Source organism: Convolutriloba macropyga, chromosome 3 (genome assembly GCF_964194025.1).
Source record: "Convolutriloba macropyga chromosome 3, txConMacr16.3, whole genome shotgun sequence".
Taxonomy (NCBI): Eukaryota; Metazoa; Xenacoelomorpha; order Acoela; family Convolutidae; genus Convolutriloba; species Convolutriloba macropyga.
This window is the reverse complement of record NC_134470.1, coordinates 32,982,815-33,002,387: the sequence shown is the minus strand read 5'-3', so window position 1 is coordinate 33,002,387 and position 19,573 is coordinate 32,982,815. Positions and strand designations below refer to the sequence as shown.

General features: G+C 35.2%; 1 protein-coding gene across 1 annotated transcript in view; it reads left to right on the top strand.

Moving 5' to 3' along the window:
• The first annotated feature begins 1,780 nt into the window (after positions 1–1,780).
• LOC142337017 (uncharacterized) overlaps positions 1,781–19,573 on the top strand; it is a 40,158-nt gene continuing 22,365 nt past the window's right edge. Inside the window, exons 1-3 of the mRNA XM_075386049.1 lie at positions 1,781–1,913; positions 12,029–12,060; positions 12,140–12,358. Of these exons, the coding sequence (XP_075242164.1) occupies positions 1,876–1,913; positions 12,029–12,060; positions 12,140–12,358 (289 nt within the window). The 5' untranslated portion in view covers positions 1,781–1,875. The remainder of the gene's footprint in view (positions 1,914–12,028; positions 12,061–12,139; positions 12,359–19,573) is intronic.

Below are 19,573 nucleotides of genomic sequence, written 5' to 3'. Positions count from 1 at the left end.
ATTTTTGCGTGGGTGGTATTTATAAAAAGAACTGGTGGTCTGTAACGTTTTGGTGCATTTATAGTGAGTTGCGCGCAATTGCTTGTTTTAATGTCAACTGTAGTGCCTAAATGCGCCAACTGTTCACACATTGGTGGTTGCAGCTTTTCCAGCTCAGATTTTGATGAAATTTGTAAATGAATGGCATTAATATATGAACGCTTTTGACGCGCAGAATCAATACTACCAATTTGATGTGAATTTTGTAACGAGAATTACTGACTGCGCAACTATATGCTTGAGCCAACTTGTTTGGGTCAAATTCTAGTGCGAATGTCACCTTTAGTACATCCGCGTCGCATTTCTTTAACTAGTTATTTGCACAATTTCTAAAAGTTTCGGATTTCGCTGTGCAAAAACTCCTTATCTTAAATTTTGGCAAAATGCATCACAATTAACAGTTTTGAAGTGACCGGCTGAATTTGAGATTGATTATTCGAGAATGAAATTGAAAATGTTTTAGAAAAAAATCACGAAATAAAGTAATTTCTAACGGCATTTGCTGAACACATATTTTGCTTACGACCTGAGTACAATTTCACCGCAAAACGACATAAGATATTGTTGACAATGAACCTAATAAATTAACTGAAAATTTCGTATCCTTATCACAGTTAAAACGAATGATTTGATCTGAAAATTTTTTTCTTTTCCTCTGTGTTGTTCCGCAATTGACGTATTGAGGTTCAGTCTCCTTTTTAAGTCACTTGTTTCAAGTTGTTCACAACTGTTAATAATCGTAGAGCAAAATCAAGAGCACAAATCAGTCTTTCTCAACAGACAATTTTTTGACTTCGCTGTTTTTTATGTGAAGATCATAGGCTTTATTGATAAAACGTCCGTTGTTTTCAGACCTGAATAATTGAGCAAAATTACGGACTTGAAATAATGTAAACAAAATTTTTTAATGATTGAAATTCAACAATCTCGCTTTTCAAGCATTTGCAGGGATATATTTAAAGGTTTTGGAGAAATCATTAATTCGAGAAATTATCACTTGGACCTTCAAGAGAGGTGGTTGAGGTGGTATCTTGACATTTAAATTTTATGAAAACATTTTTTTGGTTTTTCGTATTTTAGCAAAATCGCAGAAATCAGCGACAATGCAAAAATCGACGACCAAAATACCGTTCATTCGTAGCTAATTCCGGTAGCGATTACTAGCGACAATAGCAGCGAAAATTGGCGATTAATCCCACAAAATCAAAAGATTAGATTAGAATGAGCGACGAGATCAAAGTATTAGAGTCAACTAGGCTTGTCTTTAGTTTTCGCACACCGTAAAATTCCAAAACCAACGATCTATATGCCAAATTTAGAGCGTGTCGCACTTTTTCGCGCTTGTTTCCTTTCCTGATCTGAATCCATGTATGCAGTGAACAGCTATTTGCTGAGTTTATATACTCAAGCGGGTTGTGAAAATGGGCTGTTATCAATTCTATGAAGTTACTCGATTAAGAGTTCTTAAGCTTTGAAGAAAATTTTTAATTAAGTGTTTATTGTACAGAAATTAAATATTTGCGTCATAATAATAGTATTTTGATTCGTGCCAAGTTAATTTGAAAAAGTGAAAATGGGCTGTTTTTAAATTTTACGAATTTATACACACATATGGCTAATAGTGCTTCTATAAATATATCAACGAACTCTTATTAAAAACTTAATAAAAATTTTCGGTAGTTGATGTCTATTAGCATTAAAGCTAAGAGCATTTGATACGTACGAAGATCACTGGTATTAACAGAAACCGCGTGATAAATTTAATTTTCAATTAAACTGAAACACTTCGGTATATTCTATCTCTTGGCTAAAACGGTTCTCTAGTCATTAATAATCATGAAATTTTTGCTCACCTTATTGCTAATTGTCTCGGGGTAAGTTTCCCATTTTTGTCAGGAAATCAATTTACAGATTTAAAATCCTTATGACCATAAATCGTGCAATTAACGCCAAGCTAAAGTCTTTTGATGATTCCTACACAGCAAATATCGGTCCAGAAGTATTTTTGCATTCATTCATTTAACATTCCTTTCAAAATCAACATTCCTTTAAGTCCAATAACATTCCTTTAAAAAACAATTTTGGAACGAAGATGGTTTATTAAGGAGTCCTGTTAGTGCATTTCTAGTGTTCAAGGTCGCGGTTGTATAAGAATCTCCCAAAGACACAGATAGAGAGCTAGTTACACAGAAACATTTGAGATAAAAAAATTGTGTTTATTGAACCTAAGTTCGTGGCAAAAGTTGGGCATTTTGACACCCCCAAGGACTAAAAACATCTTCAAAAAATATAAATACGATGCTAGTTATGGCAACAAAATCACTGAAAATATTTGAAATCCTAACATTGTATCGGATTTTGTTCACGTTTCCGAGAACAATTTAACCTTACTGAAAAATAGATTTCAATGCATTTTTTTGGCCGAATATCAACCGAAAACAGGCAGAAGTCTAAGTTTTTCGTAGACAATTTACACCATTCTCTGTTGATTCGGATTTTATGTGCATTGGCCTAAATCAACGTCAAGTTTCAAGTTTCTTCAAGAAAAACAAGTTTTTCACCGAAAATTTTAAACAAAAAATTATAAAACGTGAGAACCATTTTTCGTAGACCTGAAGCGGAAGTTTAGAGGAAGTGCTCGCCACATGACTTTTATCTCTTTGTTTAAGCAAAAAATCAGCCGAAAAAACCGGATTGTAATTAAAGTATAGGGGACTACTAAAGTTGGATTAAAATCTCTTTGTGAACAAACTGAGTGGAGTATGTTCTCTTTCAAACACTATTGTGCCGAGAATAGTCTTTTTTATTCCAATAATTGAGTGAAAGTAAAAAAAAAACCGAATAGCAATTTCCACAAAAGTGATGGAGGAACAAATTTTGATTCCAGTGATATATCAGCCAAAAAGTTTGAACCAGATGTCTCTACGTTTGTGGAGATAACAGAACTAAAGCAAAGTGACATTTATGAAGTAAAATTAAGTTAATAGGGCAGAGTAATCAAAACCTCGAGAACAATCTGGAGCAAAATCTTGATTGTTGAGATTGCTGATAAAATACAATCTATTCTCTACAGAACTCATTGCAGTTATCAACAATTACACCTTCTTACTTCATTGCATTGGAAATTTTGGCTACGGTTATCTGTTTCTCGAAAAAACAAATATCTATTTTTGTGACCTTATTTTCATTGTCGAAATTTTACAATATGGAGAAACTCATATAATGAGTAAATAAAATAAATGATTTGGGCAAAATAACAACAGCAATGAGTGAGTTTCCAGCTATAATTTAAATCCCTATTAGAGTCGCTAAATGAAAATTTTAAAAAATTCTGCTCCAATGTTCTGCAAATTATTTAATTTCTTTGTTGAATTTTTATATAGGTGTCCGTCTCCAATTATTTGTACTGCCACTGAGTCTTCATTTGAGTTTTTTCCATTTCACACTTTGTGGCAGTCTTTTTTTTGCTCGAGGATCAAATTCAAGAACAAGAAACAATTTACTGAGTTCGATTTATGTACACCACGTGGCTTCCTCCATGGATGGCTGGCCTTGTTGAAGAATTAGCGAACCGAAAAAAAACATATTTTTTGTCTTTTCGAATACAACTCACAATTGAGCATGCAAGCGCATGGCGCACTGTACGCAGTCACAAGCTATCAAAGCAAAAACTTTTTCAACAATTCCCTCTACGGTTTTCAGTAACATGGCCGAGTTACATTAATACTCACTAAAAAAAACCGGTTAATTGAATTTTTCCGAAACATAATGTTAATACAGTCAGAGCCAGATGTGGTGGTGTAACGCCCTACTCCGTACATTATTTTTTAACAAAATTTGTCCGAAAAAATGAAAACGTTGACAATTTAAGTTGTCATATTGATAAAACAAAGTGTTTTTGTTAAATTTCTTCAAAGTCTTGCTCAGTATATTGACAGAGCAAATTTTAATTCGGATATTTGACAGTCTAATGGGCAATGACATCCTCAATTAATGAAATTTCTAAGAAAAGTGATGGCTGCCTGATCCATGTTCATGGCCTTGTGATGTGAGGACGAAAAACGAAAAACACTATCGTCACTTGGAGTAAAGTGCGTCTTTTTTATGCAATCTAAAGTTGTATCTCTCTAACCCTTGATTCGCTTTTCTTTGATTTATTTTACCTTACTCAAAATAATTCCTGATGCAAAAAAATAGAGCTTATAGATTACAGCAATTTCAGGTAACAGATAATCATTTCGATACTTTTACTAACCATCCATATCAGCAGTTCTTTCTCAAATATAGCCTTTTAAGACTGGGCTAAATGATGAAAACTTTTTCTTTGCATGTAAGCAGTAAATTATATACAATATAGTTATACTAACCCGGAGGTTAGTGACAGAGCAAATCAGCGCTGAGTCAGGCTAAAGATATTCTGCTTTTTTGTGGAACGCCAGTACTCTGCTCATGTCCCAAATTACAATGGCTAGACTTCATTCTCGAATTCTCGTGAAAATTAGTATGTACAAGAGTTGCTCTATCTGCGATTCGAACTTCCGCATGGGTAGTTGTAACAATTAATTTGCATAGCAAGTCGTAACCACTGAGCCAATTGTGCTTATTGCTAATTCACTACAAACTGGATTTTGTGTAAAGAGTGTGTTATTATTATTATTATTATTATTATTATTATTATTATTATTATTATTATTGTTATTATTTTATTATTATTATTATTATTATTATTAAATTGACTTGGTAGCCGCGATGCGGGAATCACTTTGTTAATTAATTACAAAAACAGGACAAATTAACTGGAGACTGATAGTATTTAAAGTTCACAGCCTTTAATTTCGAAAGAGAGTTCAGCTGTTTCCGAAATAACACTGTTGGACATGTCCAGTCGAAAGTTGAGATGTCATTTCGCTTGGTGAGAACATTTACATATTTCACAACTCTCAAAACAAAAAACTCTTCCAATTTGACTGATTTCGTCCAATTAAAATTTGTCCTCAAAAATTGCTTTGTTGCCGAACGGTTACTACGGGGTCCCATGAAAACTTTCCAATAATCACCAAACTTAAGGGCAGTATCACAGTTATAAATTTTGGTTAAGCATAAGAAGATCATTTTGAACCAAAAGAAAACTGATTGGCAACAAATTGTTGTAAATGAGGCTCTGATTGCACTCACCATCGGTAAAAAATTTCTTGTTCAGAGACCACTTGAGCACTGGTCTTTGCCTCTTTTCTAGTTTTCTGCAGTTTGGCCAATTGGGGAACCATACGTTTGACGCGTAGGGGAGAATCGATAAAATGTAACTTTAATTTAAACTTATTTCTACTCTCGTATTTGTAGAAAAAGGAACGTTTCTCTTCAAGAAAAAAGGCTATCGTTGTGCCTTCGATGGCCGCTCATTGATATGACTGTCCCATTTCAAAATTATTAGTAATAATTATGCCGAGATCATTCACCGCAGTTTTGCATGTAGTTTCAATATCATCTGCGTACAAGTGAACACCAGACTGATCTAACTTCTTTAAATCAAAACATATAGCTTCAAACTTTGCATTATTGAATTCCAACCTGTTTTCTTTTGACCATTTGGTATAACTGTTTAAATCGTTTTGTAGCGAAAATAAATTCATTTGACTTCCAATAATTTTTGTGTCATCGGCAAAAAGATATGTGCTGTTCTCCATTAGAGATGGAAGGTCGTTGATCTTTACAGCGAACATGAAAACCGCAAACACTGAACCCTGTGGACCACCACTCGTCGTAACAGTTAACTCTGACAAATACTCAACATTAACATAAACGCTGTGCGTTCTATTTGATAAATATTCTGCAAAAATTGAGAAATTGGTTATCAAAACCAAAATTTATAAGCTTCAACAAATTTTCCTTGTGATTTATTATATCGAACGCCTTTGCAATATCGAGATAAATGCTTAATACAGACTCTTTAGCATTCTTACATTGAAAATTTTTTCCACGTTACTGGAGCATTTGAGTGATTGTATAATGCTTGGGCCTAAATCCATGCTGGCGATTGTCTAAATTTTCAATAAACGATCCCTAAATTTTCTATACAATAACTTAATGAATATTAAGAAAGCGCGCACAACATTGAAACTGGTCTGTAATTTTTATGTCAATTCTCGACTCTTTTTTTATGCGGGGGTTTAATTATTGCTTTCTTCCAGCTCTCTGTAAATTCATGCTGTTTTATAATTTTGTTAAGTATCTCTGTAACAACTGGGACAATGGCAGCTGAAAAAGTTTTTGTGAAATTGGCTGCAATTTATCGTGTGACTCAGAACCCGAAGGACAACTAAGAATCATTGATTTCACTTCACTGTTAGGGAAGTACATATCTTCTAGACAACTTGTGGGGTCTGCTGAGGCGAGTGGCACTGGAAGAGGGCTCGTGTCTTCTTTGAAAACAGATGCGAAATGTTGATTGAAAGCATTGGCAATTTTCAACGATCCAGAAATATTGTTTCCAGCAAATTCCATCTTGGTTGGCAGATCAGGAATACGACGAAAGCTCTTAATATTTCGAAAAACTTCTGTCAAAGTTAAACCTGCAAGATTTTAAATAAACGATTTTATCTAGTTCAAGTGATTAAGCTAAATTCTTTTCAAGTCTTTCAATTATCTTGTTGTCTTTTTGACGTCGTCTAGCTGTATTTAGAACAATTTCTGCGTGCATAGATTGAGACAAAAAGTAAAACGAGCTTCCCTTCCCATTACTAATTTAGCAATTAACAGTTACCAGCTACAAAAGCGTTATATTTTGCCGCTCAGACATAATTTCGGCAAGAAGCAAATTTTTCAGAATTTACCGGATAAAACTAACATGTGTGAAATCAATGACGTCATTTTAACCATAGTGAGGATAAACTGCGCATGGAGAAACTTGAAATACACTTTTTAAGTAATTTTTCAGAACTGAATTTAGTTTTACTATTTACATATGCTGGTTCAGCACTGCGGACGCAAAAACATAAAAATCACGTTGAAATTGAATGTTTTTTTGCATGCGTCCTCTTTTGAGGTCATTGAGGGACAAATGCTTCTGCTTGTTCTGTCAGAATGAATTTGATAGAGTTTAATGGTAAGAACTACGTTCACAAGGTACCAACGGTTGTCAATCTTAAGTTTTCCAGTATAAGAGTTTTAAATCACTTGTGGAAAGTGAAGTATCATAAAAACATTTTCTTCATTCTAGAATTCATTTAGAATTTTCATTCTAGAATTTATTTCATTCTAGAATCAATTCGTACAAACTATTGATTAGATCTGATTAGTGTTTATTATTATTTACTTTAGAATATGTCACATATCTTCGTTTTAAAGAAAAATTGATGACATAAAAAGACCCTAAACTCTTCCTTAGTGGCCGATTATGGTCTAATGGTTTGTATCCGGACTTTTTCAAAATTATTATATTAATTGTGCGAACAGAGCATTGATAGATATTCGTAATTCTCGCTCGGCACAAACACTTAGCTTAATGCAGCTTTATTTGCTTCAGTTAGTTGCAAAAAGGAAAAGTTAAGTGAAACTGTGTTCAACAAAGAAGATCAGTTAAAAAACCGTAAAGGCCCGCAAAATTTCTCAGGATAAAAAAATCTGTTTGCTTCAAGCCCTGATCCCGATGGAGCATGCAAAAAAAAACGACTTCACTGAAGCATGACTACAATATTTTGATTTTTAGGGTTTTATAGTTACATGTAAGGGATGCAATTCCATCTATGTTGGCCAAACCAGCCAACTTGTTACCACTGAAACTTCTGAATATCAAAATCAAGTTTCCCCTGTGTGACGGAAATTAATTTAAACAATTTTGGTGAGTTTGGTCACGTCACCTAAATTATTAATTTAGTTTATGCTACCGGAGTTTGTTCTTGTTATCGTGCTGGAATACGTCGGCTGATGTTGTTGTTCAGTTGTACAAATTGCAGGTTAATCAAGTAGTTGTCTCTGAAACAATATCTTAATTTTTTTCCAAATACAAATCATTATAGCAATTTTCACAACTTTTCTCGAGTTTGACTGATGACAGCTCAACCGGGCAGTTTTGTACTCATTTTTTGTCTGATCATAGTCGCACAGTTCCGAGTATTTGCACTTTCGGATCATAGTCGCGAACTTTCCAATGGTCACACAGAGTCGCAACATGAACGCACTTTTTCGAATTACTTCACATTAACTTGTATCAATTCGGCAAACTCGAATTATGGGCAAATTTTTGTCTGGATTGTCTGACCATGGCCAATTTTCGTCTGGATCAACCGGTTCATACTTCCACCAAGTCACCTCGGGTTACATCGTTTCAGTACAGGTTATTAACGCTTAAAATTACTCAAATTGGATTTTTTTTGTCAGAAAAGAATAAGTTATTTTGAAGACGTAGTTTTGCTGTAAAAAACTAGATTGCATCTCAGCGCCTAAAAAAATTAATAATTTTAGTTTTCCTAGGAGCTTTATGGCCGTAACCACTCTTTTCTGATTCTCCACTCTTTAAATCTTTTTAAAAACTAGTTTTAGTTGATGTTATATATATATATATATATATATATATATATATATATATATTATATATATATATATATGTAAATATATAATATATATATATTATATATATATATAAATATATTTATTTTTTATATATATATATATATATATATATATATTCTACTAGTTCCAAATTATTTACCTTGACTAAACTTTCACACATGAGCTTTACCACTCCCTCTTTTCAACCCTCAGAGGAGAAAATTATCCAATGTATTCAGTTCTTGAAAATTTTACAATGCTTGAGGGTCGAATTGATAGAGAAATACTAAAACGGTGGACTTTTTGAAAAATTAATCGCCTGTGTCGTTTTTTCGCTCAGATTTTTCTTCCAATTGAAAAAAAAATGTGGAGAGATATATGTATTACGGGATTAAAAAAAAACATTTTTGTGTGTCAACAAAAGAACAGATCTCATGATGAACATGAAAACTTGAAGAAAATTTAAAAAAAACCAAAAACTTACTGTTTTAGATTTCCTTATTGTGTCAAAAACTTGAAAATAAAATTAGTCAAACGATCAATTCATAATACGTGCAGATAAGTTTTGACATTTTCTTCGTACTAATTATGGAAACCAAAGAAAATTTTTGAAATGCAAAGAGAGATGCAAGTTGCGTATCTAAAAAACAATTGCCGACTTAGGTTTTACTGTTGCCACTAATAATTTTTTTCAGTTTAGTCAAAAGTTTATACTCATATAGTTTTTCTGAATTTTGACGTATATTTGTTTTATGCTCTGCGTGTGAAACTCTACTTTGTTTTTTTTGTATACATTAGTATGAGAGACAATCTCCAGTTCCAAATTGAGATTTATAAGAAGCGAGTTTCTTCACTGGACATCTTTTAAAAGTACATACGTTTTCCACACCTATTATATAGTAGAGAGCTTTTCGAATACCATTTTCTTTTTGTTTTCCTTCTGCTGTTTTTTGAGAAGATACAAGAAGACTCAGAGTCATCTCCTTATATATTTTGCGGGTGAATCTTGAGCAGTAAAAGATCAAGGAATTCATAAAAAAAGTACAGTTTTTTGATAAAAACCAACTCATATCTAAGAAAGATTTCTAATAAAAGTTTATGTTATTTAATGTAAAAAATGAGATGGTCTGAAGGATACCAAAGATGTTTGCTTGTGCAATGGACCTTGTGCGAGGTTTCTTGTGCAGTGAGCTAAGAAACACTTGACCAGACTTTCGCGAGGTCAGAAAAATTCTGATTATATATTCACTATAGCGTACGAGTTGAGGTTGGAGAGGGTTTGATCAATAGTTGGTTCCGTCTGCGATTAAATTCAGCATTTTTGTGTCAAAATTTTTGTCTCAGCCGAATAGCGCACAATTTGTGCCACAACCAAAAAACGTCACAATTTGTGTCACAGGTCAAAAAGTGTCACAATTTGTGTCAAAGCCAAAAAGTGTCACAAATTGTGTCAGTCAAAGAGTGTCCCAAATTGTGTCAGAGCGAAAAAAGTGTCACAATTTGTGTCACAGCCAAAAAATTTTTCCCTATAATCTCTCAGGATCAGATCAGTGACTCAAGACAGGTATTGACCAGACAGACTTTGGTCGCGGACAACTGGATTATACCCAAAAATAAGTGTTGACCGGATCAAACAGACTTTGACAGCCCGTGGCCAGACTGAACAGAGCTTGACGAGACCAATGGCCAGACTGAAAAGACACTAGGCTAGACAATTATTCATGCCATTGGACAGACGGAACACATCTAGGCCTGACTTTTGTCCAGACAATTTCCCAAACAGAACACATCCTCGGCCAGACCATTGACCAAACTACTGACCCAACAAAATAGATCCTGAAGCAGACCATTGACCAGACTCATTTAAACGCGCAGTATCATCCAATTAACTTTATATTTTATTCGTTTCAATTTTCTGAACGAATCAAAACGAAAATTCAAAAAAGTGAAAAAAATCCTCGATTTAAGCACCAATGCGAGTTTCAGAAATTAGTTCGATGAAGTAGCTTAATAATCTAGAAGTAGATATTGGTTACAAATGATTTGCTATTATTATTAAAGACACTCAATGCATCACACATTCATACAATTCATAGAGGACCGATTCTTCTTCCGACTGGAACTCTAAGCCTTGCATATGGTTATTGGCCCTACCAAACAGACCAATGTAACAGTATTGGTGAGATCAAACAGACCAAAATGTGGGCGATGGCCAGCAAGGGTTGAAGTTTCTTACTAGAATCATAAATGATTTCATACTGTCCATACTTGATATCTTAGTATGATCCTTGCATGATACCAAAGAAATCATATATAATCTTTTTATGATCTCCAAGAAATCATATATAAACATAGTATTATTACCAAAAATCATACATCTCTTTTTCATAAATCTTTTTTCCATTTATGTTTTCTTTTTTTTTGGATGAGGCGTCAAGGAATCACACATGTGATTCTCTGGCATCATTTTGTGATCCACCAAAAGACCCTAACGAACAATACCATTCGCAAAATTGGGCACGAAATGAAAGAGTAAGTCCAAATTAAGAACTAAATTTTTGATATTCTCTGAAGCAATTTTTTATCTATAAATGCTCAATTATATAAAATATTTCAAATATTTGGCATATTACCTCAAAATTTTTTTTTCTGAATATGTTAGCAAAGTTATTCTTTTAGCGCACACAAAGAAGCAAATGCGGTATAATAATTTAATATGTCCGCTGACTACATTATACGGGAATTTGTGGCATCAGTTAATGCTTTATAAGTCGTATATAACCTTTTATGGTTTTCAGGATTTTTATCAGCTTCAATAGAAAATGAAAATTATACAGTTTTTAGGCTTTGAAATGTTCTGTATGATCCTGAATGATTTGGAGGAAATCATTTATGATCCTTTTATGACCTCCAAGAATTCGCAAAAAATCATGACTATGATTACTAAGAATCATTTAAGACCTAGTGCGAAATCAAAGAAAGTTTAAGACTTGTGACCCGGTAGACCAAACAAACCGAAATCAGGCTATTGGCTTGACAAAACAGAACAAAATGTTCGTATTGACCAGACCAAACAGACCGAAATGTGAGTATTAGCCACAACAAAAACACCTAATTGTGGGTGTTGACCAGACCAAACAGACCATAAAGTGGGTATTGGCCCAACATAAAAGGCCGGACCGAAGGCCGGGGTTGACCGGGCCAAATTTACCGAAATGTAGGTATTTGTCAGAGGGAACAGACCAAAAAGTGCCAACAAAAAGTCCAGACTGCGCGACCCAATTTTTTGGAACATTGAGTAGTTCGCACCGAAATCCCCTCTCCGCGGCAAATGTTGATCTGGTCAAAACCTGTCTTGGCTCGCGGACCTCAGACTAGACCGAGCTGTCAATTTGCTTGGGTGCTAATGGCTATAAGACTAATACTTGTTTTTGTGTTTCAGTTTCTTCCGGCCTTCTTTAGCCGTGTTTACACGTAAGAATTAGTTTGTCTCCAAAAAGATTTCTGTCAAGATGTGATATGAAAAGGTTCGAAATGATTGATATTTTTTAAGTGTTCCAATATAATTCAAACTCCAGCAGCAGTGGGATTGGAATCTGTGTTCGTCTGGATTATCCACCCGGCAAACTTTTCAGGAACAACATCCCCACAGGACATATCAACCTAACGGATGCTGAGTGTGTGTTTGAAAGTGGACTGGAACAAAGCACTCAACACGTCTACAGTTTGGAGGACAAGTTGGACAATGTTGTCAGCAATATATTCTGCACGCGTAAGTTAAAATATAAATTTTTGTTTGTAATCATGTCTAACAGCCCAGTGAAACGAAAACTGACACGTCTTCCATGGTTTAAAGACTCAAAAGTGCTAGTTGGGGGGCCTTTTGACTAAAATTCAGTCTATATGTTCCTAGTTAAAACCGAGCAAAAGTCTTTTCATGGGTCGAACTATATTTTTTTCTTGAGTTTTTCATTTTTTCGAGGATCGTTTTTATTGGTCGAGCAGTTTTTTTCACAATTCTGTTTTTTCGCAAACATTTTTGTACATACTGAAGTACTTAACATACTGAATACGAGCTTTTGTAGATACTGAAGTATCAAGGGAGCAAGACTAAAAAGCATTGCTTTACAGGATTTAGATTTTCATGACAAAACTTAATTGAAATGCTTTCGAAAGATAAACTTAATACAAATTTTTGTGATACAGCCTTAACTTGTCCTAATGAGGTCCTGTTGTTACGAACCACCTTTGTTGGGGAGGAACTATATGTTCAACTGGATTTTTGAGTTCAGTCATTTTTGAGTTCAGTCATTATTCATGTTAGAGAGTTGTGAGCTCTTTTCAATAAAAAGCCCATCAGCGTAGACTTTGTATCATTTTTTCTGTATTTCAATTTTTTTCAGGCAGTTCAGACAGTTTGAAATATTATGAAATTGTGACTGATTTTTTGTTGCTTTTGTGCAGATTTTCGTATTTTTGTTCAATGGTCGTCATTTAAGTTAAAAATGTGAATGATAAAGTTACTGGTCTCATTTGTAAAGGCAAAGCAGTGTCATTAAACTGTTTCATTTAACTTTTTATGTCAAATTTTTTCTCAAACTTTTCAAATTGCAAACTTTTTCAACAAAAAGGCCTCTAAAATTGATTTTTTTCGTGCCCAGTTTGTTTAAGTACTAAAGTAAAAACTTCACACGCAATCGCCTCAAACGCCACTAATTATAATCCTGCTGCATATGGGAGTACTCTGAGATAAAATTTTTGCTGGTTTTCTGCTATTTTAGTTCAATAACTAATCAAAATTCATCTTTTAATTTAGATTAACTGACTTTTTTGTCAAATTACCTTTAAATTTTTTTTTGAGGTACCTACGTGTTTTAATTGATTGGACAAGCAGCATTAACAAGGCTGGTTTTTGTCTGACCGTGGATTTTTCCAAACCACAAATTTTTTGAATTGTATTTGGGTTCTATCGTTTTAAAATTTATTTTCAACTGTTTGGTGTTTATCTATGTTAACTACAGACACCAGCAATGTCAAATGAAGGCTTAATTTTCCAAAGTTCCCATTTACCTGCAAAAAACTGATGAGATATTATATTACCATTGAGACGCTCATCTTTTTAAAGGCTTCAAAACTGTGTTTGCGCAAAATAACCTTGATCTTCTGAATTCTGATACACTCGAGTTTATTTTGCAGTGTTATGACTTTGTCTCATTATATACAGACCGAAGTGACCTCCTATTGAGTCATATGTTAATCTATATAGGAGATTATAGTCGGAATCTTATGTTTGTCATCACAATTAAAAGTAGTTGTTACTAAAGTTATTGATTTTTGAGCTCTAACACTTTTCATCTTCTTTTAATATGGTTTTTAATATGGTTTTTAATATGGTTTTGTGTTCTAATTATTGTTTTATCTCTTTTATGTTACCAATTTTCATGAAATTTTTTGGATTGTTGACATTTGCCTATTTTTGAGATTACTATTTGTCTTCTTGTCTAAATAGCAGATTATTGGCTGTTCACAATTTACACTTATGGTGATTAGAGATAGCGGAATTGAGCATATTAGCCTATACATTTTGTACCATGAAACTGTCTGGATAATGACTGGTCTCAAAGGTTTTTTTGAAGGTATGAAACACTTTCTAATGATATCAGTTGACAGCTATTGGTCTTTTAAGCTTGATTTGAATTGTACAGTAAAAACTTATTTTTTAACTTTGTCTTTCGGGTAATATTTTTGTTGTCTTTTAATGTTACTAGGTCTCATTTAGAAAGGTCCGATATATTTTCTACAGAAATGAAAATTGTTTTGTTTCAATTAGGTATTGGGTAATGCTTTTTGATTTTGTTATTAGGTGTGTTTTTTTTTCTTGAAAAATCAATTTTATGTTTTGGTCGTAATTGTTGTTTTTTTATGATATTTGATTTTGCTTTTTGTCTCGTCTCTTAGTCGGCATATTGGCAGATTTCATCAGGCGTCTAATGGGCCACTGTATAATTGGTTGAGCGGTTTCAGTTGAAAGCTTATTTCCTCTATAAATTATTTTTTATGAAAAAGTAAATTTCTGAAAAAATTTAATCTCTTCCTCATTTGGGGGACAATTAGAAACAAAAATTTCGAAGAGTGGGGTCGGAAAATTAAAAAAATTTGCGCTTAAGTACCTTCCTGAGCCCCTAGTTAATTTACCCAACTGCTCGAAACAGTTGCAACGAGAAAGACAAATTCGTGCCTATTTTGCTTACAAAGCACCTTATCAAGATCTTGTCAATTATTTTTAGTTCCGTTTCCCGGGAGATCACAGCGCTTGATTAAATAGCTTGTTCTGTTCACATATTGTAAAACACTTCTTATGTATCTACATTTTGGCAGAATTACAGCAATTATGGGTTTATTCAGTTTTAGCCCGATAAGACGTGGATCTAAAATGGAAATCCAGGTTGAACTGCCAGATTGAAGTCAATATGTCCAGAACAAAACTTCTTTAACAAAACTTCTTCAATTCAGACACTTGCTCGGCAGGGCCCAGCAGTCTGCGGGGCAACGTTGTTGTCTAAAGAACAAAGGAAAACAGCTGAGATGAAAAGGCATAGAACAAACGTGCAAAAAGCAGGCAAAAACGTTGGGAGCTGCTATTAGGTGATCACTTCGGAAGACCAAGAACATGTACCTTCAGAAATCTTGACGCTGATCTCAAGAAAGATCGAGCTAGTAACATCCAATCCAACATGCAGCAGTAGAAACCAACAAAAGCCAGTGAAATACGGGAGCATTATAGCATTACAGCTTCTCAGAGGTTACAAAACAAGAGTTGACCAAATTTTGTCTTGGATGTTGCAATTGGCAGCGCTCAATCTTTTGAGCAGTCAATTGATTTACACTGTTTTCCGGAACTCAGGTACGACACCTGCATTTCAACCACTATCAGATTCTGGCCGTCTCAAACAACCCTTTCAAGACTTTCGCCATTCTTGTGATCAGCAACAGTTACGACATTTTGTGTGACCATCAAACGGATCATTCATTTTCAGAAAAAAAAACAAATTGAATGACACTCCCAGTCTTGGGAAGAATCCTCAATCAGATAACTTTCCTGTCTACTCTTTAAACTTACAGCCCTACTACAACAACCCAACGGTATGATGAAGGCGTTCAGTCTTCCAAAGATTACACGCGATCTTTTCTATGTTTACCCTATGGAGTGGCATCAATGGTACAGATTATTCAAGTCAAACATAACCGAAACAGCTCTTTAAAATGACGCACTTGCAATGCACTGTAAATAACAAAGCCAAGGACGTCATATGTGGCTAGTCATACAACGGACACTTCTGTCAGAGGTACTTCAGCAACTAATCAGAAAAACTGGAAATCCACAGCTTATTGTAAGTGCGTACCTCACACAAATTAAACAATGGCCTAAGCTAAGAATTGGAGATCCTAACCACTTTATTAGTATTGCCTTCTTCTTCAGATGTATGGCGCAGACCTTCCAACTTCACCACTTCCAATCGGACATAGAAGCTACTCCGGTAGTTAAAAGTCCCGGCGACAAATTGAAACCACCAATGTTGATTCGCTGGAGTCAACATTTTAAAAATACAAAAATAGAACAACCAAACTTGGAAGATTTTGAAAATTAATTATGAAAATATTCAGATACCTGTGAAGATGTCTCTCAGCAACGACCAGAAAGAACCGATCAACGTTGAGAGTTACGGCATTCACAAGGACAAAAACAGGCCAACACATTTTTCAGGCCCACTCAAATTGTCAATTTTGCTCTGGCGTTGACAATCTTGGACGCTGCAATGAATATTTGTGCAGGGGCCTGGCTGACCGCCAGTATATAATTAGACATCGCAATTTGTGTCGTAGCTGCCCAAAGCGACATGAAAGTGGATCCTGCAAATCAAGGATCAGATTTCTTGTTGAAGGATGCAATGGGTTTCATTACTCAACACTCAAGCAGCAAGCAAGGTAAAATTACAGCCCAGGAACAAAAAAGGACAGTCAGACTATCTCATAAATTTCAACCACTCAATATCTCAGTCTCACTCGACAACCAGTAATAATCATAATACCGACAAAAGAAGTGGAAAAGATCTGAACGGTTTCAGTATTCGTAATCAGAGCTACTGTAATAACAATGCCCATCAAGCTGTCGATCAGCAGCACAACAGACCTCTGCAATCAAGTGACAGAAGCAACACCAACTTTCAATATATAACCTGCAACGAATTGAATGATGGTGCAGCTCATCTTGCACGGGTCCAGAAACACTTATGCAGCAAAATCGAGATTCTTTATGGAAAAAACATTAATTAGGCTACAGGCAATACCAGTCACACTCTTTTACAAAGATTTGAACATAAAGACAAAGACATTTTTTGAAAGTGGAAGCGGTTATACACAGATAACAGAAAAACTTTGCTAATTCCCATCAAAATCAAGCTGCAAAGAACATAACACCACCTCTAGCCTCAGTTCATGGAGAGTACACAGTGGCCTCAGCTTGATGTCAGGATTAGAATTGACTCTCTTTGCACCTCAAAAACCACTGACATGACTTCCTGTGTATGCAACCTCCAATCAAACAAATCTTGTAGCCAATAGTTCCTGTTGAAACGTTTCATGGACTTTGTAGAAAACTCTAAATAGCAATTTCCAAAAAACTGTTAACAACAAAAATGGAAAACAATTAAGGTGATGCTTTTTGGCTATTGTTCCAACAGAATTCAATAGCGGCGAATAAGAAACACCCAAGTTGTCAACAAGGGGTCAACATAATATTAGATTGGACTTTGGCAGGCACTATGTAACAAGAGTACAGCCGATCAGTCTCAAAGGAAGCATTAAACGCTGCATCACTTTTTTCAATAATCTCAACCGAGGTAGCGATGACCCAGAAAAAGTCTTTTACATCTCTTTCGGATATTTAAGGAGCGACTATTCTTTAGAAGTACTTATTCTCTCGCATGCGCAGTTTCCGTTTCGCAAAAGTGGGTCAAATATAACAGAAGACAAGTGCCAAACTGTTTTACTAATCAAAAAACAATTCCACATGGATGATTTCGTTCAAACATTTGCAACAAAGGAAGAGGCTTAGGAAAAGCAATCGAGCAGAAATTTCTTCTCAGAACATGAGTATTTAACCTCAAAAAACTTTGCAGCAACTTTTTGTAGTGGAAAAAACACCAGTCGAAGACAGAGTGGGAGTTGTCAAGATGTGACGGATACTTGGTCAAACATAGAATCAAAAATCCGTCAACTGGTTTTTGGTAAACACAAAATGCGCTATGAAAATTAAAACATCACGCAGAGAAATATTTCTCATCACGGCTGTTTCTATGTTTCATCCAATTCCGAAAAAATGTTTTTTTTTCCGATTTGATTAAGATGCAATTTGCGAAAAGTCATCAGACAAGGACACAGTTGGGACCAATCAGTGTCACGGGAAAAGTCCCACAAAATTCAGCAGTGACTTGAAGACTTTCAGACAATACTTTTAATTGACATTCCCAGATGTCTTGTTCCAAATGTCGATGGAACCCATGAATTTCACAATTTCTCTGAAGTTTCAATTTCATCAGTAGCCGTAGTTGTGTGCATGAGGATAATCTGCACAGACGGCACAATCACTGCATCATGAGCAAACGCAAGTTTGCACTATTCAACAAGATGAGCATTCCCAAATTGAAGCTTGAAGCAGCTAGAATGGGAGACGAATTGACAGACTTCTGGGGGACTGAGATCGCAATTGATCAGGAGAGCTAAATCTTTTGGAATGACGGCACAGCGGTATTTAGCTGGACCGAATGAAAAGATCAACAGAAGATGTACATCGCAAACAGGCTCCTCAGATATGCTGAAAGCTAATCAAAAACAACAGGCGACAATTACCAGGAAATTTAAACCTTAAACCCTGCTGACCATGGTACAAGAGGTCTAGCACCTTGCAATCTTCATCAGTTACGGAAAACATCATCTTCTTTCTTAATCAAAATTGAGACCGAATGGAAAATCTCAGAGGAAAACTCATCTAAAACATACTTCACTCAAGCTGAGGACAAGACCAGTGAAAACCAATTGGTGGTTCCGAACAAATTATCATTTTGACCCAGACTCCTTTGCATAACCTTTATTGCGTTTTGGAGCAATACGCCGGCTGAAGAGATTGAACAAACTTGACACGGACGACTTTGCGGCACAGGAAAACAAGGTTCGGAACAACCTCTGGAGGGGGTCACAGTCCACACACTTCAAACACACCCCTTCTTGTCCTCAGGGCTGACTGCCTCTGGGAAAGAAGGACAAAATGTTGCCAGTTACTCCCTTTCCGTATAACGGCGGACTGCTTAGAGTTGAAGGACGAATTCAAAAATTTTTGTGGCCACCGTTAACATTTATGATAATTGGGGGTATAAACCACACCTCTGTAAGTTATTGATTCACAACCATACAAGCCTATAAAAGAGGACAGATCACAAAAACTCTTGAAAATTAGTTTTTGTCTCTCAGAGCGCATCAGACTGAAGAAAAGATAACATGGACCTTCTGTCTGGGACATCATCCTGGGTACAGCAGATTTGCTTATAAGCCTTTAAAAGCTTAATCTACCTGACATGTAAAACTATGGGACTAGAGTCAAGCATTAAAGTTTGCAACTTCTCACGTGTAAAGTATACGGAACGGGTTGGATTGTTTTTGTAATTGTACCCTTCCAGGTTTCCTTTTCAATTAAAAAACAGCTTTCTTCTTCATATGTACAACAGTACGTCATCAGACAAATTGTGTTATTCCGACATTTTGGCATTAATGATCAAGAAATTTTAATAAATACCATGGATCTTTTCTGTTTGTGCCCCCCCCCCCGACTTATTGATGTATATTACTTCCGCCGCCAGACGCGCGTATCGTTTTCTATATAAAACAACACTATTTAAGGGCACGTTCTCCGAATTTGTCATACGCTTAACGG